The following is a 21,859-nucleotide window of genomic DNA, read 5'->3' as shown; positions in this document are numbered from 1 at the left end:
CAGGACCTACGAGACAAATGGGAGGCAGACGTGGGGGGGATGGAGGACCTGGATTGGGAGTTGATTTGATTCTCATGCACCCACGCGAGGTAGCGATTAAGTCGAGGCTTCGACTCATATAATTCAAGGTGCTACACAGATCCTATTTCGGCAGGGTGCGCCTTTTTAAAATGGGGAGGATAACTGACACAGCGTGCCTTAGGTGTCACCAGCAGAATGGCGATTTTTTCCACACACTTTGGGGTTGCGAAGTCATTCAAGAATACTGTGAGGGTGTATTCATGGAATTGGATGAAGTACTGGTGGTGAACCTACCGCGCGACCCTAGATTGGCGCTACTGGGCATGACGACAGAAGTAGACCTGACTCGACCTTTAATCATCTTTCTGGTACTGGCTTTAGTGGTAGCAAAAAGGGATATTGCACAATACTGGGGGGCACCCGACAGGCCAGATTTAGAGGAATGGAGGAGGGGGCTAGATCTGTACATGGCGACAGAAAGAGTGACCTACAAAGCCAGGGGCTGCCCAAAAATGTTTCAGAGAGTGTGGGCAAAGTGAAGACAATACCATGGACTGGAATGAGGCTGTGAGGACGATGAGTAGGAGGTCGGGGGAGTTCCTGACGCGGCAGGACGTATGACAGTGACAGTTGTAGGCCATGTACACACGTGAATGCTCAGACCATGTATGCGAGGTGGGTAAAGGCTACATAGAGGGAGTGGGGTGGTCCAGGAGGGAGGGGGAAGAGGTGGGTAGGTAGGCTGCTGTTTGGGGGATTTTTTTATTTTATTACGTTTTAGTTGTGTTTTAAATTAAAGACCTAAGTGCTCTAAGGATGCTTGTGGAATCCAGAAATAAGAAAAGTTGCGCAACTAACGGATAAGGTGGAATGTTGACGCCCTACTGTGTGCTAATTTCTTTCATTTGTGATACTTCTGATGCAACAATAAAAATAATTTCAAAAAAAGAAAAAGATGTGGTGGGGAGCCCCTCTCCCGACTCCTGCTCCTCCACTTCTGTCCTACAGGGAGGGGGGACAACCCTCCTATTACCCAGAAGGCTTGCATGCTTCGGGGGAGCAGTTCACATCCTACAATGCCTGTCACTCCCCAGCCACCAACAACGTGCCAAATCCGAGGCTGCTCTCCTCCTCTCTCATTCTGGCAGCTTCCCCGGACTCACCACTCCTCGCTGCTGGGGGGGTGGACAATAAAGGTAGTCGCTGCATTGCCCACCGCCCAGGCCCATCGGGCACACGAGCACTGGGCCCTCAGTTGCCACTGCCTGCGAGCTTCAACTTGGCAATGACATGCGGGCCTCACTGGTGCAGCATATTGCTCCCTAGCCCAGTCAAATGTGTCAGCAGTACAAGGTGCACCTCTCAGCTACTGATGGCCACAGGGTGTCCCTGGGGGTGAGTTCTCTGAATTTTGAGGCCCACCGTCCCAGAGCCTCACAAGCTCACATCCGCCATTTTGTGTCACTTGGCCACGCCTCTACTCAAAAAATTATTATACAAATATTTGTTGAACTGTTTCACTGGGATCACTTGGGTATGTAAATTTACAATCAAGAACTGTATTAACTGCCTGCCACATCCTTCTGTTCCACCCTCAGCAGATAAGTGGGATACACTCCTTTTAGTTCAAGTCAAGTCAAGTCAAAGATATGTTTATTATGATCGTAATCTTTAAACAAGTGCAAGGGACAGTTTTAGTTAAAAAATACAGATTTGACAGCGCATCAACAATACCAAACTTTCTTCTCTGGTTAGACTTACTGATTCCCTTAGCATTGTGCAATGGTCATCCTTTGACTCCTTATCTCTCACAGATCTCACCAACAAACGCAACACTCTCAATGCCCCCTCCTATGAAGACAATGTTTTATTCTTGTCCTTCATCAAATCTCTCTCCTGAGAACTTCTCTCACTCATATTTACTACTGTCCAAGCCTTCCTCATCCAAGGCATCTTCCGAGAAACTCTCACTACTGATCCAAAAACTCCTAAAGGAACCTACACAAGACCCAAATGACCATCCAAACTACTGGCCAATCAGTCATCTACTTGCAAAATTATCGAAAATAGCAGTCTATGCACTACTTAAAAAATGCCAACCATCTTCTTCTTGGTTCCCAGTCTAGCTTTCGATTATTCTGCTGCATAAAAACAGCTATCTTGTGCATCGTAAATGATGCCCTCCTGACCACAGATGCAGATTACTTCTAAATCTTGATATTGATGGACCTCTCAGCTGCCTTCAAGACCACTGACTATCCAACCCTCATCCACACCCTGAAATCCTAAATTAGATTCACTAACAGCATCCTTCATAGGACGTCCTCCTAGTATCCAACCCACTCAGTTCCTTCACATTGACACCTCCAGAACCCAGACGATCTATATTACACGCATAGCCACTTAGGGTTCCATAACAATCCCTGTCATCGTGAACCTCTACATGGATTCCCTTGGGGCTCTACTCAACAAAACCAGCATCAAAATCCACTTCGCCCATATGCCAACAACTGTACTTAAGTCTCAACTTCTCCCAGACATCCAATGCCTCAAAGGCTGTCTGCACCTCATCCAGACCTGAATACCCAGCACCTGCTTGATGCTCAGCCCCCAGTATAGAATCCCTGTTATCTTCCCAGAATTATTTTGCCAATGATACAAACCTTAATGTCTATTACCTTGCTCAATTTCAGAAAAAAACTGAAAACATGGTTGTTCCAAGCCTAAACCCCCCTCCCCCGACAGAGAGTTCTGTGACACAGCGCCGAGACACCCTCAGGTATTTGCGCGCTTTAAAAATCGCCATAAATAAATAAATAAATAAATATTATCCCTAACATTTACTCAAAGCCCAGTTACTTGGATTCACCCTTGACACCAAACTCACCATCAATGAACACACTGCCAAAAAAAGACAGACAGCATATTACCAGCGCTCTTTACTGAAGAAAATAACACCATTTCTCACAGAAGGTGACCTAAGAACTGCTGTGGAGGCCTTTGTGCTCTTGAATTACGAGCACACATCTCATCCAGGGCTTGAAGAAATATGATCACGTTGACCGCATCTTGATGGAACTCCACTGGCTCTCCTTGAAGATCCACACCATCTTCAAAACCTACTATACTATTTACAAAACCATCACTTCCTGCATACCCGCCTATATAGCTGTAAATATGGCTGACAATTTCACTATCTCTGGTGGAACACCTGTAGCCAGGACACCATTCGACTGGAGACAAAGAAGTGAAAAAAGGAAAAGCAGGGCAACATGCCTTTTGCATTCATGCTCCCAGGATCTGGTACGACATCCCTATATCTGCCATGATCACATCAGCCCCAATTCTTTTCAAGAAAGATTTGAAGATATACGTCTTTAATGAACACTACATCATGACACAGTGACATTCCACAAACCAGCTCACTCTCAAATCACTTGTTCGCAGCATTTGCCTTTGACCATGTACAGCACTTCACTGCTGGTGGCTAGGTTCACAATAGATAAATACCATATACATACAAACATGCATAAAAATAGACATACTATAATCATAGGCCAGCCAATGCTATTGTCTAAAAAGATATAGCCCATTATATACCAGTGAATGCCATGGTGTTCCCAGAAATCCTCTACATGCCACTCAATGCCACCATGGGGCCTGATTCACAAAGGTAAACTTACACTTTTTGTCGGTGTATGGCAGTTTGCTGTTAACAAAAGTATTTTACTAGTAGTTTCTCTACAACTGCGGAGTCACCGCACATAAAGAGGTAGGACTGTCCAATCTTTTATGTGCGGAGACTCAGCATTCATAAAGATGCTACTAGTAAAATACCTTTGTGAATAGTAAACAATTGTAAACTTAAACAAAAGTGAAAGTTTATCTTTGTGAATCAGGCCCCTTATGTCCAGCTATTCTTTGTATGCCACTTAATGTTTTGCATCCATCTGTCATGTCAGTGAGCCTGTCAATGCCAGCACATGCAGTGCAATCCTACCAAGTACCCAAGAATGCCACAGACCCCAGTGAATGCAGGATGTAATGAGAGAGAGAGGGCGAATTAACCGAGAAAGGGGTCTTCTTTCTGACCATGAAGCTGACATTGAGTTCTGGATCGCCTCCCTCACTTGCTTCAGCTTTGAAAACAAAAGTGTACTCAATGTATAAGGATGCTGACACTGAGGAAACTGACACTGGACATTTCGTCTGAAGAGGAAAATTTAGTGGCTCCGGGAAGTTGATGAGGAAGGATCAAGAGAAAGAAAAGAAGAAGTGAGCAGGGATAAAATGGGACCATATTCAATGGGATTGAATTTTGGTTCATACCTTTGAGTGTCTGCGAAGAGGGAGGACAGAGATCATCAACAACAGAAGACAATGAGAGGAGCGAGACTACACATAGGGTGGGGCAATAATGAAAGAAGGCTGCTGGCACTCTGCTGCAGCACAAAGGCAAAGTTAAATAAGTATATATAACAAATGGTGTTTGAGTAGCGAAGCACCTATGGTGGGACGTGTGTCGTTACAACGCGATGTTTTAAATCGCAGTACTTTACGACGCATGTTTTACAAAGCAAGTCGTTACCACGACTTGCGTTGTTGGGGGCTGGATAGTGAATAGTTTAATTTACTATTCCAACTCCAGCCCCCGTGGATAGTAGGTCAAGGAGTTGGATAGTAAATTAAACTATTTACTATCCTGGAGCGCCCCCAGCGCAATTCGTTGTTACAACTTGCGTTGTAAAAGTTGCATCGTAAGGGAACTGCGGGGTAACATCAGCGTTGTAAAGGATGTTCCCCCCTATGGTGTAATTAACTGAGCAAGTCACTGAGAAACTCACCTAGAGGGATCAAAACATGATATTTGAGAGGTCATCACACCCACAAATTATCATAGCATGCTTCACCCTCAACAGTTTCCCAGAAAAGTGGACAATACCATTTTAGTGTGTTCAACCATAAAGGGAGTTCTTAGAATATTCTTTTGCAGAACAAACGCAGGGGTCCAGGTGCAATAAACAAAATGCCTAAGGGTACACCCAAAAGCGGCCTTTTATTCTCGGTACATAATTAAATGCTGGTGTGTGTTCAACCAAAAGTATCTACATTCATAATTAGCTCCTTTGATTGCATCAACTGGCAACTATGTATTTGGTGTTTTCTAAAACTTGCCCAAAAACAAGCCACATACATACCAACAACAGGGAAATAACGACTCTGGGTGAGGGGAGAGGCACGACTTTCCTACAGATCAGGATACGGGAAACATAACGCTCTTTACTGGCTGCAGTAGCAGCCCCTGCCTCAGTGTGTTCCAGTGTACATTTGCAACATATGATGCTTTAAATGGGGGGAAATGACCACCAATCACATTTTAACCATTATCCCAATCTGTTTCTCATTCATTTTTTCTGTTTGAATATGTTTATTAAAGTTTTGTGCTTTCTTGTCAAACTTATGTTACCAAAATAGCCAAGCATTGAGACGCAAGTCATACATTAGGATGCTTAGTGATATAAACAAATCAACATAATCCACTTTGCAGAAACTGTGCTGATGCAACTTAATAAAAGGGCTCTGCCAACTTACACAACAGGACATATGGTTTCTCAGATTACAGTAGTAAAATACCTGTGCAACAAATATAGTTGTATGCACCAACTAAGGCAACTGCATGATAGACCACATCATGAGCCATATCAAATGATGTGACATATAGATCCATATTTTGAAACCAATCGACTGTTAAAAACTTAACGCATCACACCATTCAGATTAACAACCCAGTACTGCCCAGTTTAGTCACCTCGGATAATATATGTGGTGCAGGGTATTCAGTACTAAGAGCCTCAGGACAGGGTGTATGAAGGGGCACTCTATAATAATAAACATAGCAAATAGTTTCAGCCTACAATTATACTCTATGCTAGGGTCGGGACCGCTACGGCTCTATCTGTTTCCTTCAGAGTCGAATGTGCAGTTGGTTTAGAAATCAGTGAAAATAGTGTACCAGCAGTTGGCAACCGGGTATTTACACAATCTGAGCGTGCACTCCACAAGTTGGGCTGTACATTTGGCCTGCGCCCAAGTAATTATGGAATGCCTCCAGGCCATGAAAGGGGGGAGAATGGGGGACTTCCATCATCAAGTGATAGGCCGATCTCTGCCTTCATTTGGGATCACTGCAGCAGCGGAGTGGACATTTAGTCTTTTCTGGCCACTTTGCCACGTCTCGCGGCTCCCACTTCGCCGGCGCCGCTCGCGGCTCTTGAACCTTGCTGTGGGCACTGCCTCTGGGACCCGCCTGGCCGCTTGAGGACCTGTGAACTCTTTTGGGACCATCTGCCCCACTCACACACGGACAGAGGCGGGACTGCGAGGACCAGCTCGCACAGCGGCGCTGATCGGCCGCAGCTGGTCCTCTTCCCGCCCCCTCTGGCAGATAAGAGCTTGCCGCGTGCGTGCTAACTGGAAGCCTTTCTCTGCCTTCATTTGGGATCACTGCAGCAGCGGAGCGGACATTTCGTCTTTTCCGGCCACTTTGCCACATCTCGCGGCGCCCGCTTCGCGGGCGCCGCTCGCGGCTCTTGAACCTTGCTGTGGGCACTGCCTCTGGGACCCGCCTGGCCGCTTGAGGACCTGTGAACTCTTTTGGGACCATCTGCCCCACTCACACACGGACAGAGGCGGGACTGCGAGGACCAGCTCGCACAGCGGCGCTGATCGGCCGCAGCTGGTCCTCTTCCCGCCCCTCCCAGCACCTCCCCCTTTTTAAGGAGTAATTCCCACGCGCACGCGGGACACGCGTGGGACTAAGGCCGGGACTAAGCCTGGACAAAGGGCGGGCCCTCTGTGGCCCTCAGAGGCCTGAGGAGCCTGGCCTGGGCCAGAAACCCTGCCTGACTGCTATTAGCTCATGGACAGTGGGACATCAGAACTGTAAGTTGGCTAACAATTCATGTTACTTACTACCGTGAGCCATTAGGTTATTGACATTTCGAGATTGGCAGTGTTATTTGCCAACACTTTCTTCTGCTTTATTGTTGGGTATTTATAGGGTCTGTCATGAATTGCCCAGAGACCAGAAGCATGGCAGCTGCAGGAGTAAAGAAGCTGACTGGTACCCTCGATGATTTTATCGTTCGCACCCATGCCTTAATTGATGAAGGGATTATACTCATGGATAGAAGGGTGTCTCAAGATTTAGCCATGGCTAGGCGTTCCTCTCTAGGTCCTATTGCTCAAGCTTGTACTCCTAATAGTGTATCTGTCCCGAATACTCTTGCAATGGTACACAAGGACGGGGGCTATAACGCTCTAGGTTCCCAGGAAGGCCTGGAGGCAACCCCTAATCTCTCTTTGCTAGTGGATAGCGGCCCAGCTGAAAATGAGACTGGAAACCTATCCATAGCTAGCGCTTTAAATCAAAGGGGTACGAAAGAGGGGGCAATTCCTAAAAAGAAGACTAACAAACAAAAGACCATTAAATCCACCATTCGCAAAGGGAAAAAAGACCATATTAGCAAGAATCAAGATCTAACCAATTTAGATCTGGCACCCTTGAATGTGACCAGCAATCCAGTTGCTCATACTAATGACACTAGGGGAGGGCACCAGGCCAACGTCAGCCTACCATTAAATCTCCCAGACGAAACTGTTTTAGATAGCAGCTTGGAGGAAATTCTGGAACTAAGTGGTGTAGTAAACAACCAAGTTAGAGGTAGTAAGGACAGTAGTAGCCTGAGCATGGTTAATAATAACATCTTTGAGATGCTAAAAATTCTTCTCGAACCCATCGAGGTTAGGTTACCCTGTTTGGAAACAATACTGAAAAATATTCATAAAGATATAAGTGCCCCTAGCTTCAACTTGAATAATAAAGTTCCACATGTAAAAACTATAACGAACAGGCCACCCGTAGCTGCTAAAAGTGTCCCTACCACTAATCAACCGCCACAAACTATACCAACACTTAAAACTCCCGCCCCAACTGATAAAGTAGTGTCAGTCCCACAAACTCCTAAACTACAACAGGACAAAGATAACCCAGAAAAAAAGGAGGTGCGTAGAAATATACACTTACCCCCAAAAGCTGCACCGTATGTTGTGGTTCTCACTGGAGTCCCTCAACTAGATGCAAAATCAAATGAAAATGGGGGACTTGTAAATAAAATTATCCACTGGCTGGATGATAACTACCCTCTCCCGCCAGCTATCAGAAGTAATATTCTGATGGTTGAAAGGGCTCCATGGATTGGATATAATAAAAAAAGGGTACACGGCGATTGTGTGGTGATAACATTTGAGAACCCACGCACTGCCGAATATATCACAACGAGGCCCCCAAGAAACCATGGTCTGTCCATTGTGGCCAGGGCACTATCTTATTTTTACCCTGAGGGTGAACACCCAGATAACAGGTGGAGCTGGACTAGGGACAACCGACACCAAGGAGGTAATAATGGTCAGGTTTTTGACAGCAACCATTATAACACACAATGGGGTGGGAGGAATGAAGATGGCTAGAATATAGTGAAACATAGAGGGAGGCCTCCTTACTTCCATCCACAAAGTTATGACCCAGGATGGTTTGGCAATCTGCAATTTCCGCCGATCTTTCCGTGTTATAACCGGTTTGATTGTTTGGAAGCGGTGGATTGACTCCCCAAGACAAAAGAAGAGGTTCTTAAGACAACTAAACCTGTAGACTTGGGGGTGATAAACCTTTTGGGGTGTGAGGAGACACATGAAATTCGAGTGGTGGACGAGATTACACAAGGGAGTCAGGGTAGACAAGCTGGGGTTATTGCAGAAGCTTTACCCATATAAGAATATTGCAAGGTGGTCTTTTGGAATGTGGCAGGTTTAAAACAGAAAATTTCCAATCCATCCTGGGATGATGTTATTACTGACGTGGGCATACTAGCTTTACAAGAAACTTGGGCCACCACGCCGATACATCTTAATGGCTATAAAACTTATTTTACCCCTGCGGTGGGGGGTGCACACGGAAGACCCAAGGGAGGATTGACTGTGTATATATCTAACCTGCTAGTTAATGATAAGATCTCCTTTTCCCCTGGATCCAGTTACTACCAGAAAATAGTGATAGACACAAGGAAGGGTCCAAAGATTGTTCTTTTTAATTTTTACAATAACTGTTTAAGTAGCATGATCAAGGATGTACTTGTCACTATAACTGCAGACATACAGCATGAATTTGATATAAAAAAGGGGTGAAGTTATGGTACTATGGGGGGGGGGGGTGATTTTAATTGTACTCTGTGTAAAAAGGGTCAGAAGGGTATTTGCGGCCTGATGTTGGAACAGGATATTAACTTGACACATTTTGAACATACCCTATTAGGTGACTCATTAAATGAGATGATTTTTAATTTTGATTTTGGGTTTACAAATGAGTTAGCCCACCACACAATGCCATTTGTTCCAACTTTTGTGGGGCGGGGGGCTTCGTCTATTATTGATTTTAGTTTGTGTACACATAGCTCTGCGGGTAGATTGATTAGCTCTAGTATTATGGACTTACCATTGAGTGACCACTACCCACAGGTAGTAAAAATGGAGAACCTATTTGCTGCACCCGATCATATAGTAGGTTCCAAGCATATGGTGCAGGATGTGAAGCTAGGTACCCAAAATGGTTACAGCCTTAAATGGAGTAGAGTGGTCCCGGTTGATTTTTTGTCCAAGCTACTGAAGAAGTGTATGAGTAGCTTTTTGATCTGTCTGAATGAACACGCCGAGAGTAATGAAATCTTAACCCATTTTAATATCATCTCTACCACAATCAAGGAGGCGTTGTGGGTTGCAAGGAAAAATTCCCTAAAGTCTAATAGGAAATGGTTTGACAAGAAGTGCACTAAAGCCTTAACAAAGCTTAGACATGCGATTCACAAAAGACCACGGGATGTAACCCTGATTAGAAATTTGAGGAGGGACTATAATATAGTACTGAAGGACAGGAAGGTCTCGATAAAAAGGGAGGCCTGGGACGAATTATGTGCAGCGTCACAATCTAAGGGTCCGGCTGCTTTTTGGAAGGCTATTAACACCCCCTTCCTATATGAAAAAAAGGCACGCATGGAAATCGCCGTTCCAGAAGATGAGTGGGTGGCTCACTTTTTTTCCCTTTATAGGGCTGTGGAACCAGTCCTTGATACAGGCCAGGACCCTACGCTGTTAAATTTAGACACATCTAAAGTCTTGGTTGTAACCCTTCCTGAAGTTCTTGCGAGCTTGAAGGCAACTAAGGGGGGTAAGGCGGCTGGACCAGATGGTATACCAGCAGACCTCTATAAGGCCAACACCGAATTATGGGGGCCATTGCTAGTCCAGCTTTTTAATGTTGCTTTGGCAAAAGGTCTAATTCCTACTTGGTTTACATCGATTATAGTCCCAATCTTCAAGGAAGGTGACAGGCAAAATTGCACGTGCTACAGGCCAATTTCTTTACTGGACGCTTCCATAAAAATTCTGGGGAGAGTGGTTTTAGTTAAGCTGCAAAGCTGGGCAGAAGACAATGGGGTGTTAAGCGATTTTCAATTTGGGTTCCAAAGGGGTTTAGGGACTATAGAGCAAGGATTGAATTTGTTTATCTTGCAACAGAAGTATATAAGGGTTAAAAAACAACGTCTATACCTCACTTTTGTTGACTTATCGTCAGCTTTTGACTGTGTTTCACACAGTAAATTGTGGGCGATTATGGCCGAACTGGGGGTAGACAATGCTATTATATGCTTCTTGAGAGATCTACATTCCGGGGCCACTGCAAGTGTCCGACATGGGAAAGATGGAGAATGCAGTAGACAATTTGGGATTGGTCGGGGTGTACGCCAAGGGTGCGTGTTAGCCCCCTTTTTATTTCTGTTATACATAAATGGTTTGGAGAATCGCCTCGTGCAGGAGGGTAGGGACATGCCTATGGTGGGTGGGAGGCCTGTCCCTGCCCTGATGTATGCTGACGATGCTGTTTTGATGGCACGCACCCCAATGGCACTACAAACTTTGGTTACATCTTTTAATAGTTTTATGCTTGGCTTAGACTTTAATTGCTCCAAAACTTTGTCTATGTATTGTGGGTCAAGAACAAGCAAGCATTTGATGCCAATTTTTATAAATTCCAATCCCTTAGAAAAGACCTCCACCTTCCCATATCTGGGAATTTTGTTTCATGAAAGCGGCTCATGGACTACTGCAATTTATGCTAGATCTCTGTTATTTTCCAAAACTATCATGGCCTTCCAATGCTTTATGAAAAAATTAGGAAAAAACCCCATAAAGGAAATTTTAACTATTTATAAGGCGACTTGTTTAGCTGTAGCTACCTATGGATCAGGTTTGTGGGGTTACTCAAATATTAGTTCAATTCAAACTATGGAAAACAAGTTTTTACGTTATATCTTGTCCGTGCCTGAAAGTACTGCGACTATGATATGCTATGAATTGGGAGTGCTTTATGTTACTGATACGATCAAGATTCAGCCAATCCTCCTTTGGCACAGGGTTTGGACAAATGATGAATGTGTGGTTAACCGGGCCATTTTAAAGGACATTCTAGCATTGGACAACATTAAAGATTTAAAATGGATATCTGTTAAATTCAATATAATAAAGATGATGGGTCCTTGTTGTAATGTTCATGTAGTATATTTATTCTTGGGATTAGATACAGCAGGTACAGCATTCAAGTAGGAATGTAATATGGTAAGAAACCCCACCGGGAGCAGATAACTTCCTGCTCAGCCTCCAGGTAACTGATAAATCCCTTGAACAGCAACAGGTAGAATCCTGGATGACATCACAGAGACATGACATAGACAAGCAGACACTAACACTAAGGAGGGACAAAGAGAGAGGAAGAGCAGGATATAACACACCTCCCTTCTTTAATTGAAAACATGAATAAGATGAAACTAAAGAAGGCAGAAGCAAAAAGGCAGAAGAAAGAAAGAACATAAATGCACCAGAAATAAACACCCTCTTCAACATGATGGAAAGAAGAGGTAATATCAAAGGGGCACAGGTACAAAGGTTGTACAAGCATTGTAAGCTAACAAAAGAATGTAAGCTTAAATGAAATGAAAACTGAACATCTCAATACAAATGAGCAAAGGTACAGTATGGCTCAGTACCGTATATAGAAAATGAAATATCAACTCCTCAAATTGGAATATTTTCGATTCCTCTAAAATAAAGCACAATAAAAATGAGCCCAACTCCTCAAAGTAAATACATGAACTCCTCTAAACATAGAGCACAGTAAAAGTGGTTCATGACAAAACGGCTCTTCACAGAAAATGCACAACTTCTCTATCAATAGAATAAACCTGCTCTAAAATAAAGCACAATAAAAATGAGCTCAACTCCTCAAAGTAAATACATGAACTCCTCTAAACATAGAGCACAGTAAAAGTGGTTCATGACAAAACGGCTCTTCACAGAAAATGCACAACTTCTCTATCAATAGAATAAAACTGAGCCCATGCAGCTCCTCACAGTAAGTAACAGAAAATCACCAATAAAACTGAGCCCTGCGGCTCCTGACAGTAAATAGATGAACTCCTCTAACCATAGAGCACTATAAGTGGTTCATCTGCAATAACAATACAATTGAGCCCCTATGGCTTCTAATAGCAAGCACATGAACACCTCTAACAATAGAGCACTATAAAGTGGTTCATAACAGAAATAAACATCAAAATTGAGCATCACTCTAGCTCATCATCACTAAGAATGAAAACAAACTGGAGCACCTCAACATAGTTGAGCACATAAATGACCCCAATAAGCATAACGCCTACAAATCATCACCAAAATGAAAGCAAATGAGCACCTCAACAAAGGTTGAGCACAAACGTGGCTCCAGTAAAGTAGGCAATCATAGAATAAATAATTTCAAAATGTATCACTTGCAAATCCACACAGAAAAGAACATGTAACAGCATACATACGTAAACTAGAAACAGAATTCTAAGCATTGAGCATATAAATCGATATTTAGCACACCACAGTATTTAGAAGAAATACACTTAAGGGTAAATTACAGCGCAAACTACACATTGCATAAATTAGAAAATATGCAAAATTGTTCACAACATCTTAAACATAACAAATCAAAATAATAAAAGTAGTCACCGTTGTCATTTGAATGAAGGGAGACACAAAAACCTCTGTAAAAATCTCCATGGAAAAATGTAAAGAAAATCAAACAGTACCTTGTTGGAGAACACCCTTTTTTTTCCCCCAAGGAAAATAAATAAATAAATAAATAAATCATGAAACAACGAACTCCGGTGAGCGATCTCTCACCCGGGTTGTAGATCCAAACGTAGTGTAATGTCAGAAATTAATGGTGTGCAGATCAAGTTCCAATTCTCGAAGTCAGGAATGTAGACAGACTCCCAAATGGTGTAGAGCCAAGCGCTGGCATGTGAATTCCAGCACAGTTAGCAGAGTATGCTCAGGACGTGGTTGGCAGAAATAGGCATCAGGTCTCAGCGTAGGCTACACGGCAAGCCAAATAAAAAAGTAAAATAGCCGTCTCTTCACTCAAACTGCTAGTGCACAACCTCCAAGGTACCGAAACATGGAGTTCACACAGATTGATGCAGGCAGACTTTAATTTTAATTGCAGGTTGTAACGGTCCCAGTTAGTAGCGCTTTTGTAAACAGGAGACCTTTAAACAGCAGGTTGGCACAAGTTGCGCAGGCCATAAACTGAAGTCACAAAGTGAGCTGACAATCTTTTAAACAGCAGATTCCAGAAACAGCACAAGCACACTTTCATTTAAACAGGAGGTTGCAGAAGTAGCACAGGCACACCTAGGACAGACAGCAGCAGCCACGTTACTCACGTAAAACGCTGACTCACTAGATGAAAACAGGGAGTCCTTTAAGTTTGCTCTAGTGCCAGATGATTTAGTAGTAGTATTACTTCAGCAAAGGTTATTCCAATGCTCTGGGTTGAGGCTGTCTGTTGGATTCAGACACCGGTGGGGTACCCAGAAGCAGGAAAGTAACTTTAAACGTTTCTCTTCTTTTCTTTGGTTGCAATGATGTCCTTTTTAAATTCAATGAAGTCCTTTTTCTTTTAAATGGGTCCTTTTTTACCTCGTCGCCAGTGTTAAATTCAATATAATAAAGATGATGGGTCCTTGTTGTAATGTTCATGTAGTATATTTATTCTTGGGATTAGATACAGCAGGTACAGCATTCAAGTAGGAATGTAATATGGTAAGAAACCCCACCGGGAGCAGATAACTTCCTGCTCAGCCTCCAGGTAACTGATAAATCCCTTGAACAGCAACAGGTAGAATCCTGGATGACATCACAGAGACATGACATAGACAAGCAGACACTAACACTAAGGAGGGACAAAGAGAGAGGAAGAGCAGGATATAACAATATCCTATGTCAGAAACTTTCTCGAAGAATTAAGCTGTCCCCAATACTTTGAGGATCCGTTATCAATGGCATACATATCAAGAAGAGACCTGAAAAATTTGTGTATTGCCTATCTCAGGGACAAAAGATATTTAGAGGAGGCAAGAAAAAAGACTGTTTCTGCCCATCAGGATATTTTATGTGGAGAGAAACTACAGCCATATTTATCATTGTATATGTCCAATCATGATCGTTTCCTTTTAACCCGGTTTAGACTTAACATTGTTTTTAGGTTATTATCTTTCCCTGAGATGAATTGTTGGTCGAAAGATCTTTGTTTCTGTCCATGTGATGATGTGTCCCCACAATCTGATATACATATTTTATTCTTTTGTAAATTCTATACTTTTTTCCGAAAGAAACTTATCATCCCTATTCTTAAAGATTTAAATGTATACAGATGTCGCTTAGCGTTTTTAGAGTGTCAGAAAATGGAAACTGTTTTTATGGTAGCCTCACTTGCTGAATTTTTTAAATCAGTTTTTAAGTGTCGCAAATCGATTCAAATGAATTAATTTCTTTATGTTGTATATATGTACTTAATTTTGGTGCTTTTTCTTCTGTGTGATTTTATACAATGACCACTTGACCCCTTTGTAAATTGTACCTTTTCATGCTACTTTTATGGTTATTCTTTGCTTTTTAAACGAATAAAGTATTTGAATCTGAATCTGATAGGCCGATTAGCCACTACAAACCCCAAATCTAGAAAATGGGAAGTGACGCTATGTTTCTTGTGCCTGCAGCCTGCGAAATATTCCCAGCACACATATTTCCCATTTATGCAGATTTGGATGTTCGGAACAGGCGGATAATGTTGTTGTGAAGCTATGCCAATATCTATGTAGGTGGGGGCAAGTCCACTGCATGTGCAGTAGATCAGCAATCATGTGCAACGTCCTCTCTTAGATAACATCGATTAATATTGGCTGCGGTAAGGAAGGCCATGTGCATATGTATGATATAAAGCTATACGTTTAAATCTGGTATTGTGTGGTACATATCTTGGTCCCTCTAGTAAAGCAGCCCATTCCTTGTCTGTCCAGCAGGTGCGACAGATCTACTTCCCAACACTGGTTGTGGGACAGTGTCTGAGCGAAGAGATTCTGCAAACCAGCGTATCAGGTGACTGCCTCTCCCAATAACCTGTAAATATTGGATTGTAGGCTAGATTGGCAGCTCGGTGGACATGTGTCCCCAGTGGTTCACCAGTGGTTTAATCAGTGAATTTTGGAGCAGAAGCAGACCGTCCTCTTCCATCAGCGCCTTGTATGACAGTAGGGCATACTTTCTCTATAGATCCCCAGAATATGTATGCCCACAGCATGACATAGAGTTACTTCTGATGAAGAAATTGTCACAGTGGTCCTAGGTGTGAACAACAACGCCAATCTTGCAGCATAGGGAAGAACGAAACGCTGAGCCATCTACGTACCACATAATGCTGAGCAATCTACGGTAGCATCAATACGCAAACCTCAGTAAGAGTGACTCGGGTGGCGCTATGTTTCTCATTCATGATGCTATTTAAATCATTCGTATTAGAAATAAACATGCATTTGACTAGAAGTGGATTTGCACATAAAAGAAAGTATGATAAAAAGCAAATTTGACAGAAACACGAATATCAGAACCAGCTTATTAACATTGCCTCTGTGCATAAATAGTAAACTTTGTTTTTATACACTCCCGAATTTCAGGGTGTCTTTGAAAGTATGTACATTGCGCAATTTTCATTTGATTGGAAATGCGGAAATACAATAATATAATTCTCAATTTTCATGGGAAAGGGTGGAAGAAGAAAGAGAAAAGAAAAGGACACCCCTATATTAAATATTCCTTCTCAACACTGCAGGTGCATAATGTTACAAGATTCGTATCTTTAAATTGTTGTATGTGCCACTCATTATATTTTTTAAAATTGTGCACTCTACTTCTAAAATAAATACTTGACATACTGAACAAGAATCAAACACCTGAGACAGCTTACCTCCACTGGACAAGTAACTTGCTAGACCCTGATAAACCATGTACATTTTGGCTGGGTAGGCAGGGTCTGGAATTGAGTATTGAGCTGCCATATCTGCGCAAATCACCCAGAACCTGAAAATAGACAATGTGCTTCACTGAATTGATGTGCATCTGTTCTGTTACACATGACTATTTTTAACAATAAAATAAACAATAGATATGTAACTGGGCAGAACACTATTTTTGGATTTATTTGATCATTTAACCCATAGTTACACCTGACTACTCACCCAAAGAGCTTCACTCTGCCTTTGGAAGAGGCTGTCATGATACCATCTTCTCCAATTGTATATTCAGCTGAGATATTATCCTGGAGGAAAAGTCCTTCTGGGTCCTTTTTTGCTAAGGCATACCATCGTCCTCCATACTAAATTGAAGAAAATGTGATATATTCATTTTGATATATTACATGTTTAAAATGTTACAACCTTGCGAGAACTAGAAACAAAAGCTGTCTCTTTTTACATACAAAGGGCTTTTATGGTTTAAATCAGTTCTATTTAGTTCGGTTTCACACATAGACCCACCTGCCACCATTGGCGGGGAGTATGGATGCTTTATCAACATCTTGCTACACAAATATACTTAAGCTCCAACTGTCCCAACTCTCCCAACCTCTCTCCCCATTTGCCTCCTGCATCTTTAAGAAAGCAAATTCTCTTGCACTATTGGTCATGTTAGGAATCATTGCTGCGGACACTTTCATAAATCCCCAGTCCTTCTCACAATGTGGCACTAAGAGGGTGTGAAAGCTGTTTGGTTTGTGGCGCAAAAGTTATGAATGGTCCCATGTGTAGGAAAGTAGGACCTACTTCATATGGTTACTCCCACTTTTTGCTTGATTTTGCACTGTTTTTGACTAGTCTGACTGGGATCCTGCTAATCAGGACCCCAGGCTATCTGCTTTCTCCCTTAAATTGTTGCACATGTACTTTGGTACACTCCGGATTGGATACTGCTGTACCTGTAGTAAAATGAAGCAAGTCCTAACCTGGTAGTTTTCCATGTAGGTTTATTAAGGTAAGGAGTTACATAGGGGAGAGCCCCACCAGAAGCAGCCTCACTGCTGCTCAGCCCATATCCTTTCAACAGCATTCTCTCACACATAAACTCAGGCTGAGCAGCAGCAGTATAACACATCCTCCTTCTTTGTAACAGAAAAGAAGGGAGACATAAAAGGCATTAAAAACAAAGCATGAAATAAATAAGCAGACAACTTTCTGGAAGGATAACATGAAAGATTAAAATTGGAACACAGTGACACAAGTACAAAGGCTCATGCACACGAACACACCACCATCCTCCTTTCTAACACAAAAAAGCTCAAACACTCCACACAACTGACTACATACCAATCCAAGTACCAGAATCGTGCAAGCTGGCCAGGCAAACATGACAAGGACACCAACAACAAAGGTGTGAAAGCAAACTCACCAATAAGAAAAAAACAGTAAGCAAGCATGGGCAATATCCATGCAGAACATCGTAACAATCATAATAACAGCAAGCCTTCCCTCAGCAACACAAGTTGAGGTGTGGAAGAGGCTCCACACGAAACATCAAGAACAATAAAAAATACTTCCCCTAACATTGCTTGTTGGGGTGTGATGTGTGGGGGACACCACAGGGTACAACAGACACGCAAAAGCTGTGGCACTTCCCCCAGCACTAGCTGGGGTGGAATGTGTGAGACACAATCACAACGCACGAGGAACTAGTAAACAACGCAAGAAACTGCTGCACTTCCCCTAGTAGCTGGGGTGGAATGTGTGGAGGCAAAATAAAGCACACAGCACGGAGGGACACTCAGATACAATACCACTTCCCACAAGAAAGTTTGGGCTGGAATGTGTGGGGGGACACCACACGGCACTATACAACTTACAGGAGTAGTAGAACTTCACCTAACACACACTGGGGTGGAATGTGTGAGGAAAAATCACACGGCATGGAGGAACACTCAGAAAACAATATCAAAACTTCCCTCAAAACCCTAAAAGGGGTGGGATGTGTGGAGGGAAAACCACACAGTACAGCAAGAATAAATAACACTTCTGCTAATAACCCCAGAACCACGTAAAAGTGGGAAACATCAGCACATTAATAAGGTAAAAACCATAGAGCAAAGTACAACATGCAATCGCAACCCTGACGAGCAACAGAAGAGAAAGGATAAAGTAGGGAATAGAAAGTGCAAAATACCACTCAAATGCACAATCAAGAAGAAAACATTTCTTCAATGACCTTAGAGAAATGATAAAAACAAATAAAGAGCCATGTAAGAACTCAATAAACCACTTGTGAGTAGAGAAACCTGAGGCATCACTAATAGCATACTCTAAACTTGTGCACTCTAGCTTAAACGAAAGCAAAACAATTCATAGGAAGAAACAGATGTAAACAATTCCAGCCAACACTCTCACTTGTAACAATGCCTGTAATCCTTTAAATATAAAGTCATGAAAATAATACACTTGAATATGTTGTGAAGAGGGATTCAGTGGGAATTAAGCTGAGGACGAATGTCGTAGTTGTCCCATGCTTCGTATCCAGAGAAACTGATAGAAAGTCAACAGGCAGGTAATGACTATGGAGAGCTTGTAACCGCAATCTTGAGATACGAGCAAATGTAGTTACCAGGACACTCCCACTAAATGATAGGGTGTGCGTGTCATCAAAGGCAGGGAGACACGCGTAGCGTAGTTACGTGCATTTATAAAATATTGTTACCAGTAATAATGTAGAAACACCTCACCGGATCCTCAGTGCAATAAGAAGAGATATGTGAGAAGTTAGCCTGGCATATGATGTCCACTATTCTAGTGGGCACCTTGCACCAGTCTACAGACCCTTATTGATGGTGGTTGTAAAGTCAACCTTATAGACAAGCTATCCTAGTGGTAGCATGGACCAGCAGTCATAGGCTAAGACTTCAGAGAGCATGTAAAGCAAGCTGTTTTACCAATTATAATCCCTTGAATACCAAATGAAAGGACACCATACAAGGTATATATCAAATATATATGCATTTATTTCTAACACAACTCCTCTGCACTCTTTATGAGGTCAGAGGTAAAAGTACATCACAAGTTACTCAATTAGCATACTATAAGTTGCATAAATACAGTTATGCCCTAGGGGCCTCACAAACCATATACTAAAGAAGTGGGATAAGAACCACGACAGAAACAGTGAGTAGGTCTAGGGCCTAGGGAATCGCTGGGGCTACACTAAACAACCAAAGGTTAGGAAGTAGGAGGCCCACGGGAGATGTGTGCAGTGTCTAAACACAGTCGCGAGGTGCCATTGACTTAGAATGGAGAATGTAAAAGTTACAAAGTTACTGTTTAAGGGCACTTCCAGATGGACTACGACAAAACCCCTTTAGACTCGGACACTTTGAGAGTCAAGACCCACGGGAACACCGGAGTGCTCGTGTTACCTCACCCAGGGAAGCCGGGTGCATAGGTGCCTTTTGGTGTCGGGTTTCATCAATGCTTTCAATGGAGATCTGCAAAGAAGTGCTGCAGGCGACCAGAGGAAGAGTGTCCGGGTGGATCCAAGGGTGGATCAAGGATGTGAAGAACCTGAAAGCAGAGGGGACCAAGTCTGGGTCACTAGCCAGTGACCAGGAAGGTTCCAGGAAGGAACCAGGGGATGTTGCGATGATCTCAGGTGAAGAGGTGAAGCTTGACTCTGCAGCCACGAGGACCATGAGGTGTCGACGACAAGCAGGAGCTTGATTCGAGCTGTCCCACAAAAAATCTAGTTGATTGCGGCATTGGTATCTGGATTGGACTCAACAAGCCTTGGCAAACGCAATCCACGCAGGAAGTGAAGATGGGCTTCGGGTCAGACCAGCAAGGTCTGAGGAGCTTCTCCTTTGCAGGGAATCTGAAGCAAACCTGGAGCAACCAGGAAAGTAGTTTGGTTTCAAAGGATTGTCTTCAGGGGGCTCACTAGCCAACAGGCTAACAACCGGGAAGACATGTCAAGCTGAAATGCAAGAGCGGGCCCCACGTGTCACTCGTTGAGTGTGGAGGGCTGATCTTCATTGCAAATGGTGCTCTGGTCTGGGGCTTCTCGTACCCCAATGCACAACTTCAAGTTACCTCAGGAGTCAATGCAGTTAGCAAAATGCAGGTTGTCCAGGGTATCCGGTCTCACATCTCTCGTGTCCACCACGGGTCTCAGCTTTGCTGTGGATGTGGGTCGGAGTCAGAGAAGTTTGGAAGACCAGTTCTTGTGTCACTGAGTCTTCGGGTTCCGGTGGGAGCATCGACAAAGCAGACCGGCAAGTTACTGATGGTGCCTGTTTGCACAGGGTGGTCACTCCTTGACCACAAGGGAGATGTCTTCAGTCTTCTAGTCGAAATAGCACATCAAAGGTCCAAGAGTTCTGTATCAAAGTTTCGTTCCAGGTTAATCTACAGTCCTGGGGACACAGCTCCTATACTTATACTAAGCTAAGGGGCTGGATTACCTGCCTAGGTCCCTCCTTTAGGTAGACCTGGGAAGGGGGTGGTTACACCTCTTTCCCTTTGTCCAGTTTCGCGCCAGAGCGGGGCTGGAGTGCATCAGCAACTGGTTTGAACCGGTCTATGCAGCAGCACCTTGTGTGCCCCAGGCAGTGTCTCAAAAAACATCGCTGATGCAGCCCTCCCTGTCCCAATACACATCTGCCTGTCTGAGGGAGGTGCTGGCACCTCCCTGGACAGGAAACCTATTGTCCAGGCCTCCCCTGCCGGAGTTTCTTCCAGCAGAAGGAGGTCAGACTTGTGTCTGTGGCAGCAGTATCCATTTTGTGATGCTGGGGCTCTGTTTAACTTTAACCAGGTTTAGCAGTAACATACATGTCTTTTCCCTCTAGAAGGGTGGAATGCTACCCCCGCCGCCAGAATTGGCGGGGGGGGGGGAGTATTCCAAAGTGTTTGACACATTACACGACATGTTTTGATAAAGCCAAACCAAATTTAGCATTAAGCGCGAGGATTATAATGCACTTAAGAGTATATGGTATGGCTATATCATAGAACAGCTATAAGGAGATGGTTCTGAAAGCTGCAGAGGAGCTCAGCTCATGCTAGGGCACCCTCTCACATAAAACTAAGCACTCTGCTTCCAGGAATGTCGAGGCCTACCATAGGAGTGACTTATAGACGCTTAACTCTACCAGCAGCAATGTTTAAATTGTACTCACCCCAGTCCACCGCGGGCTCCTGGCCTGATTGTTGTGGAGGGTGTTGGGCGGATTCAGTCTTCCCTGCTTAGGTGCTATTGGCGAAACAAGTAGAGGCGGAGCCCCGACGGTCGCGTGACCTAGAGCCCGTCCACTACTTAA

At 43.5% G+C, this 21,859-nt stretch overlaps 1 protein-coding gene across 1 annotated transcript in view; it reads right to left on the bottom strand.

The window, feature by feature from the left end:
* LOC147727841 (purpurin-like) overlaps window positions 1-21,859 on the bottom strand; it is a 172,667-nt gene that overhangs the window by 70,662 nt on the left and 80,146 nt on the right. Inside the window, exons 3-4 of the mRNA XM_086963186.1 lie at window positions 16,749-16,885; window positions 16,478-16,590 (exon numbers count right to left, since the gene is read on the bottom strand). Of these exons, the coding sequence (XP_086819312.1) occupies window positions 16,478-16,590; window positions 16,749-16,885 (250 nt within the window). The remainder of the gene's footprint in view (window positions 1-16,477; window positions 16,591-16,748; window positions 16,886-21,859) is intronic.

Source organism: Lissotriton vulgaris, chromosome 3_1, assembly GCF_964263255.1.
Source record: "Lissotriton vulgaris chromosome 3_1, aLisVul1.2, whole genome shotgun sequence".
Classification (NCBI taxonomy): domain Eukaryota; kingdom Metazoa; phylum Chordata; class Amphibia; order Caudata; family Salamandridae; genus Lissotriton; species Lissotriton vulgaris.
The sequence above is the reverse complement of the archived record's forward strand: the minus strand, read 5'-3'. Positions and strand labels throughout refer to the sequence as shown.